Below are 17,489 nucleotides of genomic sequence, written 5' to 3' on the forward strand. Positions count from 1 at the left end.
CTTTGACAACTATCGTCCGAAAAGGGGAAGGAAAAACCCAAAAAAAAAAAAAAAAAAAAAAAAAACCCCTTTTGACAAATTGTAAATTTTCTATTAATTTTTTATTTTAGATATTCTGCACATTCAGGATTTAGCTTCAGGCTTCAGCAAATCGACTGAGAATCACATGTATTTCACCCACAACATCTCCATAAATCAAATACTGTGATTCGATCGCAACTCAAAGTATCAAATTAACTAGAAAAAGAAGCCCAAAAAACCAATCAATAAGTAACAAAATAAATAAATTAAAATTATGCAGAGTACAGAGAATTTAAAACAATTTTCATCTAGGATGTAAAGTACTTTAAAACAAAGAACAAACATCGACTCTTCAAAACTACCCCTAGCAAAGAGACAAGGGAACATGGACCATCTAAAGTCATATATCCTCTCTGGTACATTTTCTTAAAGATTTCACTTCTTGGCTTTCTTAGATCCCCTGCAAGAACAACAAAGCACTTTAATCAAAAGACACAACAAAGAGCATCTCAAATATACATTTTGTATTGAATGCACTTACTGTGTAGGTTGAGATGCAGCAGTAACAGCAGGGGCAGTAGGTGTGGCTGCTGGTAACTTCTCTCCAGGTGGCCCCTGCGTAATAAAATAAAAAAGATTAGAAATGCAAGAACATAGATTTAGGCGAGTTTTTATCCACTTATCTCTAATGGAAAGTTGAGTCCATAAGAAATTTCAATGACTAAGATAAAAATGGACAGCCATTGCCCCCCATTGCACCTCACCTGAATGAATTTCACATAATGAAACCCAGAACTTCTATGAACAGATTGTAACAACATTCATATTCCTAGAGAGTCATTTACTTAAGCCTCAGATGTAACAGAATATAATAGCAATACCTGAGCCAGCCGTTCCTCCCTCCTAGCGATTTTCCGTTCCCTGCTAGCCTTGTTCTTAGCCCTCTTAGCCTCAAACTGATCGGACAAAGTCTTCTCTCGTGCCTTCTCAGCCTTTGACTTATGAATGCTCTCCATTAGAACACGTTTGTTCTTGAACACATTACCTTTAACCTTCATGTACATGTCATGGTACATGTGCTTATCTATCTTTTTGGCCTCTCTATACTTGCGAAGCAAGCGCCTCAGAACACGCATCCTCCTCATCCATAAGATTTTTGTTGGCAGCCTTGCTTCTCTTGTACCCTTACGCTTACCTAAATGAATTCAGAAAGAAAAAAAGGTTCATTAGCATGCATATCATACACAATTGGTGCTTCAATTCCAACAGAAAAATGCCACCCAGAACTAATTTGAGCTAAGCAAATCTATAACTGCTTTGAAGTATGTGCCAATGATTACTATTAGAGCTGATTCACAAGATATCCATTTACTTGCATGGTTGTATTAGGCAGTTTACTTATTTATAATTACCAGAAATCTGACTTGGATTCCACCAAAAGTTGGCTACTAAATATTGCACTCATGTGTAGATACTCTGCATGTAGTATATGCAATTAAAAGAGACTGTAGACAAATTACAGCAAAGTGCAATTATCCATATTTATCCCAGTTCAATTTCATCCTACTTCAACCCAAGTATGCACTTCTCATAACTACAAAAAATTAAATTACCATATCCTGAATGGCGTCCCTTTCTCTTTGCCTCCTTCATTCTGCGGGCACGAGAACGAGAGTGAATCTTGGTTGGCTTTCTGATGATGAAACCATCCTTGACCAACTTTCTAATATTTTGGCCTGCATTCAGCAATCACAGCATAAAGAGCCCCATAACATCAGAATCATTAATATGCTAAAGAAAAAGGAGAAAAAATCCAAATGAGGTACCATGGAATCTATGCCATCAAAACAGCATCCATATTTAAATTCAAACGAATATTATTTCCTCGTAACCACGTAATTTTAAACATAAGAAGATAACATTACTATTTTATTTTCAACTAATCAATAATAACACGAACTTGAACTGTACATACAAATTTAATCACATTTAACAAACCAAGCGCTTGAGATAAACCAGAAGCCAGAGTAAAAATGAAACCTTTACATTAACTTAAAATTAAAGAGCTGTTCAACATAAAAGCTGATCATAAATTCAAACACCCTTCAGATGAATATATATATATATATATATGCATAGATATATAACAGTTGGATCGAACTTTACAATCTTCCATGGTCAATCTTATATATTTAACCAAATATTAAAGCTGTGTGAAATTCAGACGGGCAAAGCAGTCAACAATCAAATCCTAGCTCCAATTAAAAAGAGATTTTATATCAAGACACACCCATTTGGCTAGTTAGAAACCAAACAAAATAATTACTACATAAGGACACAGACTTCTTCATTTCTTTTTAAACGGACACTAACTCTAAGCAAGAAACAGCGACTAATCAAACTTAAAGAGAATGGATCGGAAACAAGAGCAAATCGCAAAACAAATAAAAAATAATAATAATGCAAAATATGAAAAAAATGAACTGATATAGAGTGAACATACGTGAGTTAGCCATGGAGATTTCATTGACTTCATTGGGGTCCAGCCAAACTTTGCCTCGGCCGCACTTGAGAACACTAGCGGAAAGCCGCTTCTGCAGTTTCAGCGAAACCATCTCTCTCTTTCTCTCCCTGTGGCTTGGCAACTGCTCTAGCAGTAAAGGATGAGCTTTGTGGAAGAGAAGCTTTTATATATCGAGGAAACAACAAGATGTTTGGCGCTAGGGTTTCTAGACGGACGGTTGATCCACTTCGGGCATTATTTTAGATTTGGACACTAACGGCATACGATCTGTCCACGTTTTCTTTATTATTTGGGTGATGGGCCTCAAATAGCAGGATCTCACACGGTCCAGTTATCATATTGGGCCATGTGTCTCCAAAAGGCCACACACTAGTCCAGACCCCACTTGTTCACTTTTTAAGTTTTGAATTCCGAGTCTGTCACGGGTTGAATTTATTTATTTATTTATTTTTATTCAGTTTTGATAACTTCTTAATCTTTGTGTTTGACATAGTATTTTTTTTTTAATTAAGTATAAATTAAGACGTTATGAATTTTATTACTGTCGTAATCACTAATTATTATTTACTCAAAATGAATCAGAATTTGAATGCATATATGATTATTATAGAGTTTAGTTTTCTTCAATCACTAGCATCTTAGCTTGTCGATTGAAATAATTTGGTTTTCCAAAGTTTCATTAAATAGAAACACAAGCTCATATATCGCTTTCTGATTTTGCTAGTTACTGCTGAAAACTAACATTGCATATGTCCTTAAAACAATATCAAATTAACAAGGGAAAACTGATAATTATTCTAAGGAAGCAATTCATCCATCAACATTTGAATAGGACGTGCAATTTTCGAATTGATATTTTTTATTTACTCTGTCCAAACAACATTTGATTTGGAATTACCTATTAAGCAAACTCCCAGTTGACCTCAACAGCTGAATTCACGTTATGTTTACAGTCCGTCCACGTCAAGCATTCCAGACTCAGTACCCAATACACTACGTGCATCTTCACCCAAAATTGACTACAAAGATTCATTGTTGACCCTTCTCTGTGAATACCATCTTTTCAGGATCAACGCTCACGATTGCGTCTTCTGGGTTGGTGATTTTTGCGACGTAGGTTGATGCACCCTCATGCACGTACGTGATATTTAGGCAACCCTTTCATGCACTCTAACACATTCTTGGATAATGTACCTCTCTTTGAAACTCAGACAACAATGAAAAAGCCAGAAAACATATTAAATCTGCAAATGAGGAAAATTGGCCATGTGTCCACGCTAATGTTTTACAATTTTGACAAATCCCAATTAAAACGTTACGAAATTTATTGTCTTATTCAGTAATTATTATATATTTACTCGAATTAAAATTTGAAAGCATCTGACTATTATAGAGTTTGGTTTTCTAGAGTATAGCTTTTTGCATTTTGCATTTTGCTTCAATTACTAGCAACTTAATAATACCTTGTCAATTTAAAGTAATGTGTTTTTCCAAAGTTTCATTAACGCTACAGCTACATATATCATTTCCATGTTTGCTATCTACCGCTGAAAAGTAGCATTGCATGTCCTAGAAACTGGATATAATTAACAAGAAAAAACTGATAAGTACTGTAAGCAGGCATATTCATCCATCAATAAATGATTGGATTTGCAATTTTTTTGTAATATTCACATTTTTATTTAATTTACTCTGTCCAAATAACATTGCATTTTGGAATTACTAAACTAATCAAATATCCCAGTTGACCACTAGAGCTGAATTCACCTCATGTTTACCATCGGTCCACGTCAACATTCCAAACTCAGTACCCGACTCACTACGTGCTTCATGGCCCAAAATCTTAACACTAAAACTTCTCTTCTCACCCTTATTTGTGAATGCAATCTTTTCAGGTGCAATGCTCACAGTTGCATCTTCTGGGTTCATGACACTTGCCACGTATGTGGATGGACCATCGCACACGTGCGTAACTGTTCTAGTAACTGAAATCTCCCTTGTGGTGGAATTGGATCCGCCAAAAACCACCGAGATTGCTGGATAGTTCAGCTCCCACGGGCTGTCATTCCCAACAGCACATGTCACTTCTCTCCCTGTAATTACCTTGATTTGTTTGCTACTGTAATTTGAAGCACAGAGGAAGTTCACATAATCATCCGCCGTCAGATCATAAACCAAGCCAGGATCTACAGCTCTCTCCGGATCCACGTGTCCCGCACCAAAGTCGAACACCGTAGCTCTAGTACGGTGCCACTCATCCAGCAATGGTATACCGTCCTGATCGTGCGTGTACGCTGTGGTCATCATAGCTGATTTGATCATCGCCGGAGACCAGTCCGGGTGGGCCCCCTTTAACAAAACGGCTAAACCGGACACGTGTGGGCAGGACATTGATGTGCCCGAGATTATGTTAAACTTGGTACGCCTATGATCACCAGACATGGAAGAAGGCGGCAGATTATCGGGCCAGGAGGCTAGGATATTGACACCTGGCGCAATCACATCGGGTTTCAATACGTACGGAGAATTGCTGTTGGGGCCACGGGAGGAAAAGGAACCAACCATGGGTGCCGGTTTTACCCCTAAGAGGGTCCCGCGGAATTGAATGGTAGCCCTTGGATTATTGGACGATGTAATATAATTAAGAAGCGCCGCACGGGCTGATTCGGTGATTGACAACCCAGGGGTTAAATATGCATGGGCGCGTAAACCCTCTCCGATTGGCTCCACGTTGGCAATAATCGTGGCGACCCCACCAGACTCGTTGACCACGAGAGCTTGACCAATCGATGGAATCTGACCCAAGTCACATGCCACAATCTTCCCACGTACGAGGCTTTCGTCGAGCGTGTTAGGGGAGCAACGAGCCGCGTCTTGCACACTTTGGTTCGCTTTGGCTGCGGATCCGGCGTATATCAACGGAAAGTAATTTGTCTCCGACGGATGCTTCCCAGTGTACAGCGAAGTTCCGGCGATGACGTGGCCATCTTCCAGAGTTAAATAAGCTGGGAAATTCCTATCAAGCGTGCCTGCACCAACGGTGGTGATCCATGGGGCAATATTGGTCACAGATCCAGCGATAGGGATCGAATTGCCTGCTGAAGCGGAAACAACAATGCCTTTGTCCATGGCGGAGTAGGAGGATATTGCAATGGGGTCCGTATCATAGTAATCTGGATAGCCGCCGAGAGAGAGCGAAATGACGTTGACACCATCTTTGATGGCAGATTCCATGGCAGCAACTATGTCAGAATTGTAACAGCCCTTGGAACCGCACACCTTGTAGACAGCAAGTCTCGCTTTCGGTGCAATTCCTGATGAAGTGCCACGTGCATAACCAAATAAAGAGGCTCTGCCAACTCGTCGTCCCGCTGCTGTGGAAGCCGTGTGGGTTCCGTGGCCTATACCGTCTCGTGCTGATTTTATGTAGTATTCTTTGGCGCCCAAGTGTTCGATATAGCCCCTGGTAAAGTATCTTGCTCCGATAAGCTTCTTGTTGCATAGGGTTTTGGGAAATTCATCTCCTGGATCGCACTTCCCTTTCCAGTGAGAAGGGATTGGATCCAGGTCTCCATCGTAGAAACTACGGCTTTCAGGCCATACACCGGTGTCGAGGACTCCGATGATGGTGTTCGAACCCCAGTTGGACTCGTTAAGTATGCCATTTCTCCAGCTTGTTTCATCAAGTCCGAGAAACTCAGGTGTTCGAGTGGTGTGAAGTTGTCGAACCCTGTCAGGAAATACAGCAAGAATTTCAGGGCGTGTCTTTAGCTCTTCGGCTTGCAGTGTTGTCAGATTCGCGGAGAAACCATGGAAGATGGTATCGTAGACGTAGAGAAAGTAATTGGTATTTTGTACATAGTGTGAAATATTATAATTTTTGGAGGAATTCAGACTCTCAATTATGGACCTATACCAATCTTCCGCATCAGAATACTCTTGCGGTTTCAGGTCATTTTGGACGCTGGCAATGAAACACTGGGTGACATTGACATTGCTTTCGCAAGAAACAAGCAAGAAAGAGAATAAAAGAGTATAAACAATAACCCAAAGGAAACCCATTGAAGAAGATTAAAAGAAAGGGACAAAATAAATTAATGAGCTGATGATTTCTGTAGGAAGAATTAGATTGTATTTATAGTACTGGAAAACAAACGAGGTTACGAAATGCATCCTAGCTACTAGGCTACGTAGTAAGATAGAAAGAGACAAAAAAGAAAATTGTGTTTAATTAAGATAAGAATCATAGAGTTTGAAAAGGATCGATATACGAAGTCTACGTAGGATTAGATCAAAAAGTGGATGTGAACGAGAATTTGCATGACGACTTACGGCTAATCCATGCACAGTCATAGAAAGAATTAGGTAATCAATAATATATCTTAATATTGGAAGTATGTGCATTAATGCTAAGGATTATTTTATGCTTAGTACATGATGAGCTTTAGCTTGGTCATCATTCTGTGCAGAATATCATGAGAGAGTCTGATCCGTTGAAATTTGGTGTAAAGAAATATGCTAAGTTTAGCATTCTGAGTGGGGGTTTGGTGGAGCTTGCTTATCTTATGCATGGAAGGGAGTGTACCATGCCTGCATTCTGATTTCTAAAGCTAGCTGGCAGCATGTATAAATGGTTATTAATTTTTGTGGTATTTCGTATTTGGCTTCAACTTGTGGTGGTTAAATTAGAGCTTACATGGTCATGTGCACGAAAGGGACGTGGAATATTAATATGGTGTTTAAATTTAGATGTAAATGTGTCAAAATAGTTGGAAGGTTTTTCTAATAAACTTCAATCGAGGAAAGCCCGGTTATGACATCTTGTACATCTTGCTGGGAATAATGGTAACAATGGCATCCACTTTTGCTAAGCAGCTTTAAGAGACCAAAAGCTAGGCCATACTTGCATAAAAATTCAAATTTGGACTTGTTTGATTTTTTTTTTTTTTTTTAAATTTTGTTGGGTAACATTATTTTTGTCTCTTAAATTATTTAATTTATTATTAAGAATATTGTAATCGCAGTAAACTTGACATTATCGTTTCCACAAAGCACAAAAGCCTCGTGAATTATATATATATATATATATATATAGGATCGTTGATAACTTGATAAATTAGCTAGTGAAAATTTTATAATTTTATTTAGTTTTAGAATCCAATATTAATTTGTTGGAAAATGGAAGTAGTAGTCCGATTTTTTTGATGATGAGTTCTTCCTACAGCGCAATTTACCTTGCAAAATTCATGATCAAAATTAATGAATGTTGATGACCATAACGATCGAATTGGTTATGTTATTAAGGGTGCCTCATTGAGCAGGCTTTTTAAATCTGTGCGTACGCATTATGAGTTTTGTGATACCTCAGTTTCTATAGATGGTAATATATATGTTGCTTGCAAGAACCAATTTTATGTAGACTTACCTTCAAAATTAATTAACTAATTAGTTAATGGATTTATTTTTTTGGAACATAATAAATTCCTGAGTTTGAATGCAAATGGCGTCAATTAATATACTTAGATACGCATTTTGTGTATATATAAAAGAAATCAAAATCGGAACTTTTGTTTGACAAAATAATGGTTTCAGCCTTTGTTTGAAAAACTAATGGTTTTACCACTAAATATATTTAGCTTTGAATAAACAATAATTCTTTCTGTCAAACATCAATATTCCTAAATTCCCAATTGAGAGTACTATGCTTTTATATATAAATATAATATCTTTTTTAACAAAATGAACCACCAAGGTTTGTAATATTTGCAAAATAAAAGTCTTGTGTAATTTAAGTGTAGGATCAAGTAGTGGGCATGCATTTTTAAATGTTTATAAAATGGAAAACTATATTTACTTTTTTTATTATCCTATTTATCTTTTTAAATGTATGTTCAAGTGCAAATATATTTTTAAATATTATTTAATAATGTTAGAGTTATTAAAATATTTATCAATTTTATTTGCCATATTAGAACTAATGTATATTAAACTATACAAGTTTTGACATTTTATACCCTAAATTTTTTGCTGGCATTTTGTATCATGAACTTCATTTTTCATTGTACCATTACACCTAACAAACTTATCATTATCATATGATTGACATATGAGGTATAAAATGAGGGTGCAAATTTCAATTCTATATAATTTAGGACACAAAACGTAAAATTTTTCAAATAAAAAATTAATGAAAAATCAATAATTTTTTTCATTAAAAAGAATTATTATTCTTTTAATAAATTGGCAAAGTTTTAAAGGAATCCAAATTTAATTTTTGAAAAAAAAAATATTCGAATATTATAGTGATTCAAAAAAGTAAAAACTTATAAAAAAAAAATCAAGTATTTATAAAATCTAAAAGAAAACTTTGAAAGGTTATTTTTATAAATTATGTTATATTATTCATTACATGTACTTTTTCATATCTATATTTATTATTTCTTTTAAAAAATACTTTTAAGTTTTTCTAATATATAATTTTTTTTATAAAAGTTAGCTTTAAAAAAAATGATATTTTTAATGCTTATTCAAATTTTTTACTGCTCTTTATGGTTTTTTGGATATCCGTTTTATTTTTATAATATTTAAATAATAACTTGTACATGTTATAAATATTCTAAATAAAAAACGACCATAAAAAAGCATAAGTTATTTATTAGAACTAAAAATCGGAAAATTATTATTATAAAATATATTATTTTTTTCCCGTACACGTGTTTTTTATATTTATGTTTATTATTTAGAAAAAACATACATATAAGATTTTTAATATGTATTTTTTTATAAAACTTTTTCTTTTCTAAATAAAATATTTTGTAATGCATGTTCAAATTTTTTTTATTGGTCTTTATTTATTTGTTTTTTTAGGATTCTAGTTATGTAAAGATTTCGATTTTTTTATTTTAGGAAAATTACATTTAAATTTTTTTTATAAACTTCTTTAAATTATAATAGTATCATTCAAAAACTTTTTTTACTTTAATTAAATTTTTATTTAACATTTTTTGTATTTTTTACCTTAAATTATATAATATTTTATTGTATACCACTTTTTTCTTTTTTTTCCCATGTGCCAGTCCAAAAAAGGGGAAGGGGATTATAATGGTATAGCGAAAAATGAAGTTTAAGATGTAAAATGTCAAAAAAAATTAGGATGTGAAATATCAAAGAGTGTATATAAGATTGCATCTTAAACAATTATTTTTTAATTCATGTAATAAATTTGTTACAAAATTATCAAAAAAAAGGAGGAAGATGCAATGGTGTGTAAGAAAAAGTGAATTTCAGGATGCAATATAAAAAAAAAAAAAAAAAAAAAAAAAAAAAAAAAGAGAGCTTGCAAAGTACTGAAATGTATATGTCTATATCGTTTAATATTATTACTCACTAAAAAAAAAAAAATCACTAAATATTATTTTTAAGTTTTTATTAAAAGTTATACGAAATTGGTTTATAGTAAGTAAGCCTTTCACGTGATCACAAAATTATTGATTTGAAAAAAATTATCCTCCTTTTATAATTCAATAAAAATTTATTTTTCCTCTTTGAAATATTTTTTGAATTTCAAATTTATAAGGATGCTGTAAATTTATAATCCAAGTAATGTTCGGGTATATGATGTATCTTGCAAAACTTTTATTTATTTGTCTAATTTTTTTTTTTTTTTTTTTAAACGAGGTCCACGCGGAGTTATACTGTTATAGACACTATTTTTTTACAGTACAATTTAAAATAAAAGAAAAGGACATACCATACAATAGTACAAGCGCAGTACATTAAAAAATAGTACAAGTTTCAAAGCCTCGAATCAGTTGGCGCCCACCACGGTCGTTGTTTTGCAACAACGAAAAGCGGATTCTCGTCAACTCTCAAAACCAGCGGCGCTGCTGTTTTGGTTTTACAACTCACGCAAGCATCAACGAGTGCTGCATGTGCATTTTAGCCAGAAGGATCCTTTCCATTTTCTTATGAGTGGAGGATCTCAACTGTATTAGTCAAATTGTGGCATGTTAATAAAATTGGATTCAATGATTATATTTATGTTATATTATTATTGTTAAATATGAAATTAGTGAAGTTTTCTTTTCTGATTTAGAATTAAAAATAAAATTAATAAAATAAAGGCTATTTAAAATAGAATTCCAAGTTGATTAAAATAAACGAATAAAGTATAACAAAAATAATATATATATATGTCTATATAATACTTTCCTATTAATAATCATGTTTAAGTAATATTAAAAATTAAATAATAAAACAAGTAAAGACAAACAAAGATGATAAGAAAAGAAATTATAATTAAAAGGCGAAATATATACAATTTAGCATTCAGTGTAAGAGAATTTCTTTTCAATAAAATTTAGAAATTATATAAAATATTTCATGTATGCTTTTACTTTTTTATGTAAATATACGTTTCTTGTTACATGTTAAAAATTTGTAAAACTTAAACTTACATTATTAAAAAGTATTTTTAATTAATATTCACCATTTTTAATTATTTATAAATGATCACTTAGCAATTTAATTTTTGATAGTAAATTTTGATTATTTTATTTTAAATTATAAATTATAAAAAAATAATACTAATTAATAATTAATAAAAATATTTTTTATTTAAGAATGATGACATGGCACATTTAAACCGATTAGAATTGTATTGACATGTGACAATTTTACAAACTCAAATTGAAGTCTTACATTTCCGACAATCCCTGTCCATTTTAGCCACATTTTACATACTTTTCCTCCTACCACGTTAATCACACCGTCTTCTTCTAGACTTACCCTTTTTGGCCCCCTCTCGCTTTCTTCCGCTTCTATTTGATTCTTCCTTATCCCTTTTCTTGGTAATGTTTAGTGACTGCTGGTAAAGATGTTAAACAACACCCCACCCTCCCTCCCCCCCAACCCTAAAAAAAAAAAAAAAAAAAAAAAAAAAGAAAGAACAAAAAGCCAGCAATTCCTTCCGCTAAATTAAATAACGAATAACGAAAAATATATTGATATTTTAAAAATATCAAAATGGAGCTCATAAAATAATACAATTTCATATTATTAAAATTCACAAAGTTGTTCATTTGGTCTCTAACAATTAAGAAACATCAAATTCTTAAATTCTACAAAGAACTACTTACGGACCAAAATCATCGACTCCAATTTACAAAAACAACCAACAAAACAAAATAAAATGACGCAAAATATTATGAAGACGCTCGTCACAGAGCCGTTGAGTTATCAGATGAAGGAACGTCATCGTCATCGAAGCTCCAGAGATCACCAACTAGGCTTTCCTGCTGGGTCGGGTTCGGTGCTAAAGATTGGCCATCGAGATAGGGAATCTGATAGAACTTCATGTAGTTCTCGTAAGCCATTAGCTCCTCAGATAGCTTCTGAACCTCATTCTCGACCTGATTTTCCTCAGTTATCTCCAGCTTGGTCGGTTTTACTTCTTCCTCCTTCACCTTGGTTTCAGTATAACAACCATTATTGGCGGTCTGACCGCCACCAAGCAATCCCGTTGAAGCATAACCATCCTCTGAAACAGACCCTGAATTTTCATCCCCAGACATAACCATTGGCATGGTCGGATTCACACCTTCCATGGAATTGAACCCATTGCTGCAGGGAAATGTTCCAGTCTGATTCAGATCATAACCAAACCCAAAATCCAAACCTTCAGAGAAACTAGAATTGAAATTAGCCTTGCGAGGTGGTGGATACAGGGAAGGATTAGGATTTCGAAAATGGGTTTGATTAGGCTGAGATTTACGAATAACGTAGTTGTCATCCTCGTTGGGGAAGTTAACCTTGGCTTTCTTACCGCGGATTTTCCGAGCCTCCCTGTCGTAGGCTCTGGCTGCATCTTCAGCAGTATTAAAGGTACCGAGCCAAACTCGAACCCCTTTTCGTGGATCGCGAATCTCAGCCGCCCATTTCCCCCATGGACGCTGCCTTATTCCTCTGTACAGATTCTTCCTCTGCCTCTTAGCAGGCTTCTCTGTTTTCGCACCTTCTGTTTTATTTTATTTTATTTATAAACAACAAACCCAGTAAATACAAATTTAATAAATAAAAAAGAAAAAATAGAAGAAATCAACTTGAAGACGTACCTGAGGAAGGCATGGATCTTTTAGGGAAAGCAGAGTCATCGTGATTAAATGGGCTGACAAAGGGGTCGAAGATTCCATTGTTGAGCTTAGCGAAGCTTGAGTTGGGCCATATATCATTAGAGGTGACTCTACGGCCACGATTGCGAGGGATAAAGTCAGCGATAATGGCACCGCCACACATTCCGAAGCAAGATTGTTTTGAGGGAACTGTATGAGAGAGAGAGAGAGAGAGAGAGAATTGATTATTGTTGAACTACTGAGATGTAGAAACAGAAAGGGAGAGATGGATGAGAAAGATGGAAACAAACAAGGGTAGAAAAAACAGATCAAAAATTAGGAAGGGTTTTAGGGATGGGGAAGAAAGGAATAGATGGAAGCGGGCTTTTGTAGCCACCCGGCCAAAATGCTCTGGGACCTCCTAGATACCGAATCCTTCTAAGGAAATTTCTTCGGATTTACCTGCCTTGCATTGCACAGCTCGATGCTTATTTTAACCATATCGTATGTCCGGTCAACTTGCGTGACTGGAATTTCCCACTCGTGGAACGCCACATCGGATGGGGCCTATTTACATTAGACAACTCCGTTGGTAGGCCTTCCCCACTGGCCCCCACAATTTTATGTGCCAACTGGACTCCCTCGTATTCCCATCAATATTGAAATTGTAGTAGTAGAAGGAAAAAGTAAATTATAATAAAACTCCCCATTTATTTTATTATTAAAAAAATTACGGCTTTTTAATTATATAAATTTTAATTTTCGTTTATTCTTATCCCAAGTGGTTTCCATCCTTATCCGCATTCTATTATTAGTTTTGTAGTTTTTTCAATTATTATCATATTTTATTCCTCAAACATTCGAATTAGAGGAAGATTGACATTTGTGTTTAACATATATTAAATAGAAGCATTATATGCGAATTATGAAGAAGCCATATTGGATAGTGTTTGGCGTTGTATTAAAGATTTAATATTAATTTGACTATATATTCAACTGCACAGGCAGTCGAAAAGGGGTTGGTAAAGAGTTGGTCATAAATTGAAAGAGTTTAAAGGTGGGGTCAATGGTGATTAAAATTTTACACAAATTAATGCTTATAGGAACCAACTAATATTAAGTTTTATTACTGAAATCAGTGGACGGTAAACAGCTAAAGGCACATGGAATATACATCCAACTGGATGGTCATGGTCTATGTTGGGTGACTGACAAGTAACGATGGAGGATGTCAAAGGATGAGCTGGTCTCTATTTGAACACCAAACGTTCCCATAACACTACCACTGAACCAACCCCACCTTCCATATTTTAATTTCTCATGTGTATTTTATGGACCGTCTCAATCAATGTTTATATACTAATCGCCTAATTATTTTATTGTTTTCCTCCAATTCATCTTCGATTTTTCACCTCCGACATGTATGAGTGGATGTGAAAGCAAGTTAGGAGTTTGAAGGATGAAGGATTAAATCGAAAAGTTTCAAAATGATTTGATAAAATGGTCCAAAAGAAATATTATTGAAAATTACAAACAATGATTTTAGAAATTTTGAACCTTAAATTTTTATAATATTTTATTTTAAAATTTAGATCTTTGAATCTAAAAAATAATTTGATAAAAAATGGCATAAAAAAACTTAGGAAATTTAAAAATATTTTAGAAAATTTGGCTAATGAGTTACTCATCCTACAACCCCACTTATTTATGATTCAAATCCATATTTTTGAACGGGAGGGAAAAGGTGTTTCTTTTTGCCTATTGGCTAATCAGATTTATCAGCACAACAACAGAATGATACATTTAAAAATGATCGTGAAAAAAATTATATTTTCTCTAGAAATTGATTTCTTTAAAATAAATTATTAAAACATAAGTTTTTATTTTTTGTTTTATTTTATTTTTTCTTCTTTCAAATACAAATAAGGTTTAGATGGTCCCAAACCACGAACTTCCCTCTTACAACCAGGGTTGATAGGGTATATTATAGGATTGTGACAGGATTGATAGGGTATTATAGGGTTGTGAAATTAAAATATATATATATATATATATATTTTTTTTTTTTACCCTTTCACAAACGAAACTATCAAATTGAAAAAGCTAATATACAATATTTTATGATCATATATAATCCTTCCATATACCTTCTTTTTTTTTTTCTTTTTTTTTTTTTATAATAACAAATTTTTGACCATATCCCATGAGTGTTTTAGGGAACCATTCTCATATACCATTCCACATCATCATCATCATCCTAATTTTTTTTTTTTTTTTTTTGTTTTGTTGTGTTGCTCGTCCTTATCCATTTTCTTCTTGGATTAAGGTTCATAACTATCCCAAGAATTACGAATGTATGATTCTGGCGCATAACCATTCAAAGTAACATGATAATTAAGTTATTTGGCATTTAATTTGATTATATGTCAAATATAATTTGATTAGCAATCAAGTTCAATTTGACTTCAAATTGTATTCCATTAAATTAAATGAATTAAATTATTAATTTATTAGTAACAATCTAAAAACCTTTTTGAGTTGTCGGCCAAATTGAGTGGACTTAGATGATTTAATTGGACTAAATGCCCATTTTAAATTAGTTGGGTTAAAATCCAGTTTGGAGGACCTTGGGCTTAATGGTTGAAACCATATATATTGGGCTGAATGGTTGAAAACATTTCGCATTTTATTTATATTTTCTTAAATGTTATTAGTAGTAATATTAAATTATTTACAACACATTAATTAAACAATATTAAATTATTTAGTATATATTAACTAAACAATATAAATATCTTAAAATAATTAGATTCAATGTATTTTTGACCTTTAAAAATAATTTCAATATTCATATGTATGTAATTACCCAAAAATATATATATATTCATATGTATATATAATTTATATACATGAATTATTTAATTATTTTAAATATAATTTTACTTTCTTGTAATTTTTTAATAATTTTTTTAAGGTTAGATATTTTGTTAATTAAACATTCTTCATCAAAAATAATTTTATTTAAAACAATTTAACAAAATTTGTTAAAAAACAATTATACTTTACTTGGATAGATTAATTTTTTTTTTTTTTGGTTTCTATTAGAAACAACAAATCAAGTTTTGATATTAAAAATATGGTTAGTTATGGTTAGTTGAACAACTTAATATTATTTAGTTGATACGTACAGAACAATGCTAACAATTCGATTAATGTGTACTAAACAATTTAATATTGTTTAACTGAAATATACTAAAAATCTATAAAATAAAATAAAATAAAATAAAATAAAATCATATAATAAAATGCAATTGGATAAAGCAAAAGCGGTTGTGTAAAAAGAAGAATCACATCTTAGCACTTAAGGTCTCCAAAGCACTTATATGCGGCATGATGATGGGTTGGGTTTGGTTGAATGCGAGTATTCTCGAGTCCCCTGACCCTCTTTTTTTGTGTGTTGATGAAAATCCTTGCAGTTTTAAATAACAAAACAACAGAGTTTGTGGAAGGCATTTTTGGTGGAATAAACGATCGTACGTGCGACGTGTCCATGGAACGGAAGTGTCAAACAAATATGGATTCGATTCCTCTGGAAAATCGTGCAACCAATTACGTCTTAATTATCAGCAATATATATACTCTTTGATTCTATCCCCTATTCCCGGCCTTTATATAAGAATAAGGTAATAATCTCCAACACCATCAACCCAATATCATTATTAACCATCACATCTTTGATCTCACACCCAAAACATTCGAAATATTGTAGCCATGGCACTCTCTCGCCTCCTAGTTTCTATGCTTCTCTCTTCGTTACTAGTAATAGCCTCTGCTACCAATTATGATCAATATCCTCCACAAGGACCAAAATCAGACTACTCTGACAATGACAATTACAATCCAAAACTGCCCCTCCTCACCAACGAACTATTACCCACCGATCAAATTGCTTTTCAAGGCTTTATTTCATGCAAATTGGGCATCAAAGACCTCCCACTTAAAGGTAAAACACAAAAACAGAAAAAAAAATTAAATCATAGGTTCTTGAATTTATGTTATCATACAAGCCCTGCCCAATATATGTCTAGCTTAATTAGCTAGAAGTTTCTTATATACATATTGATTTTCGTCGCAGGAGCTTTGGCAAGGATTACATGCCTGGTTGAGGATAAGAATGGATACGAGAGAACTTTATCTACCTTGAGTTGTCCAACTGACGCCACAGGTTTCTTCTTTGCAACGCTTTCGGCTTCAGAGCTTGAAGAAAAGACTAAGCTCACGGCTTGCAAGGCAATCCTTGAAGAATCTCCATTGAAGACTTGTAACTTCCCTACTGATATTAACAATGGAATTACTGGCTATCAAGTTAAGCTTGATTCATATCGCTCTCTCCTTGACAAGAACATGAAGATTTTCTCTCTTCCCGCTTTCTTCTACACTACCTCTGAACCTAAACCAGACCCTAATGGTTACTGAGACATATACGTTTTTTCATTGATCATGCCCTCGTTTTTCTTTTTCTTTTTAATATTCATTATATAGGGCTGGGGAATTTAAGCAAAGGGAAGGGAAGGAAATATGTTTTTGTTGGTCAATGTTAATTTTGTTAGTTTCATTGTGTTGTATTTTCTGCCATTTGAGAGATTGTGTAATAAGCTCTGCTGATGCATTAATATTATTTGTTTGTCATCTTCGATGTGCACATTTGAGCTATAGTCCTAATAACAATTTGCGAATTGCTTTCATTTTCTGTTAATAACATTGTGTAGTATTTAATTAAGTTAATGCGGCTCTAATTAGCTAGTAATCGGCAAGCTTTGAAGAACTAATTACGA

The 17,489-nt window shown here is 33.4% G+C and overlaps 4 protein-coding genes across 4 annotated transcripts; 1 reads left to right on the top strand and 3 right to left on the bottom strand.

The window, feature by feature from the left end:
* Positions 1-267: 267 nt before the first annotated feature.
* Positions 268-2,687, bottom strand: LOC107426273 (large ribosomal subunit protein eL19x). Its single transcript, XM_016036396.4, has 5 exons — positions 2,525-2,687; positions 1,635-1,757; positions 903-1,216; positions 563-636; positions 268-481 (listed from the first exon to the last, which is right to left on the bottom strand). Exons 1-5 carry the CDS (start codon positions 2,634-2,636, stop codon positions 457-459), a joined length of 648 nt encoding a protein of 215 aa, XP_015891882.3. The 5' UTR covers positions 2,637-2,687; the 3' UTR covers positions 268-456.
* Positions 2,688-4,201: 1,514 nt separating this feature from the next.
* LOC107426240 (subtilisin-like protease SBT1.5) lies at positions 4,202-6,646 on the bottom strand. Its single transcript, XM_016036360.4, has one exon. The coding sequence runs from the start codon at positions 6,605-6,607 to the stop codon at positions 4,277-4,279; it is 2,331 nt and encodes a 776-aa protein (XP_015891846.3). The 5' UTR covers positions 6,608-6,646; the 3' UTR covers positions 4,202-4,276.
* Positions 6,647-11,579: 4,933 nt separating this feature from the next.
* On the bottom strand, positions 11,580-13,099 carry LOC107426263 (ethylene-responsive transcription factor ERF071). The gene is made up of 2 exons (XM_016036383.4): positions 12,658-13,099; positions 11,580-12,560 (listed from the first exon to the last, which is right to left on the bottom strand). Exons 1-2 carry the CDS (start codon positions 12,836-12,838, stop codon positions 11,764-11,766), a joined length of 978 nt encoding a protein of 325 aa, XP_015891869.3. The 5' UTR covers positions 12,839-13,099; the 3' UTR covers positions 11,580-11,763.
* A 2,961-nt stretch (positions 13,100-16,060) lies between these two features.
* On the top strand, positions 16,061-17,367 carry LOC107426241 (protein SEED AND ROOT HAIR PROTECTIVE PROTEIN). Its single transcript, XM_016036361.4, has 2 exons — positions 16,061-16,657; positions 16,790-17,367. Exons 1-2 carry the CDS (start codon positions 16,426-16,428, stop codon positions 17,128-17,130), a joined length of 573 nt encoding a protein of 190 aa, XP_015891847.3. The 5' UTR covers positions 16,061-16,425; the 3' UTR covers positions 17,131-17,367.
* The last annotated feature ends 122 nt before the right edge of the window (positions 17,368-17,489 follow it).

The sequence above is a fragment of the Ziziphus jujuba genome, chromosome 9 (assembly GCF_031755915.1).
Source record: "Ziziphus jujuba cultivar Dongzao chromosome 9, ASM3175591v1".
NCBI classification, from domain to species: domain Eukaryota; kingdom Viridiplantae; phylum Streptophyta; class Magnoliopsida; order Rosales; family Rhamnaceae; genus Ziziphus; species Ziziphus jujuba.

Bases quoted from the DNA above. Each gene is read 5' to 3' on its own strand.
- LOC107426273 (XM_016036396.4), bottom strand. From the start codon at position 2,636: ATGGTTTCGCTGAAACTGCAGAAGCGGCTTTCCGCTAGTGTTCTCAAG. The intron at 637-902 runs GTATTGCTATTA...TTTATTACGCAG, and splicing joins GGGAGGAACGGCTGGCTCAG to GGGCCACCTGGAGAGAAGTT. The intron at 482-562 runs GTAAGTGCATTC...TTGTTCTTGCAG, and splicing joins GCTGCATCTCAACCTACACA to GGGATCTAAGAAAGCCAAGA.
- LOC107426240 (XM_016036360.4), bottom strand. From the start codon at position 6,607: ATGGGTTTCCTTTGGGTTATTGTTTATACTCTTTTATTCTCTTTCTTG.
- LOC107426263 (XM_016036383.4), bottom strand. From the start codon at position 12,838: ATGTGTGGCGGTGCCATTATCGCTGACTTTATCCCTCGCAATCGTGGC. The intron at 12,561-12,657 runs GTACGTCTTCAA...AAAATAAAACAG, and splicing joins AAGATCCATGCCTTCCTCAG to AAGGTGCGAAAACAGAGAAG.
- LOC107426241 (XM_016036361.4), top strand. From the start codon at position 16,426: ATGGCACTCTCTCGCCTCCTAGTTTCTATGCTTCTCTCTTCGTTACTA. The intron at 16,658-16,789 runs GTAAAACACAAA...TTTTCGTCGCAG, and splicing joins CAAAGACCTCCCACTTAAAG to GAGCTTTGGCAAGGATTACA.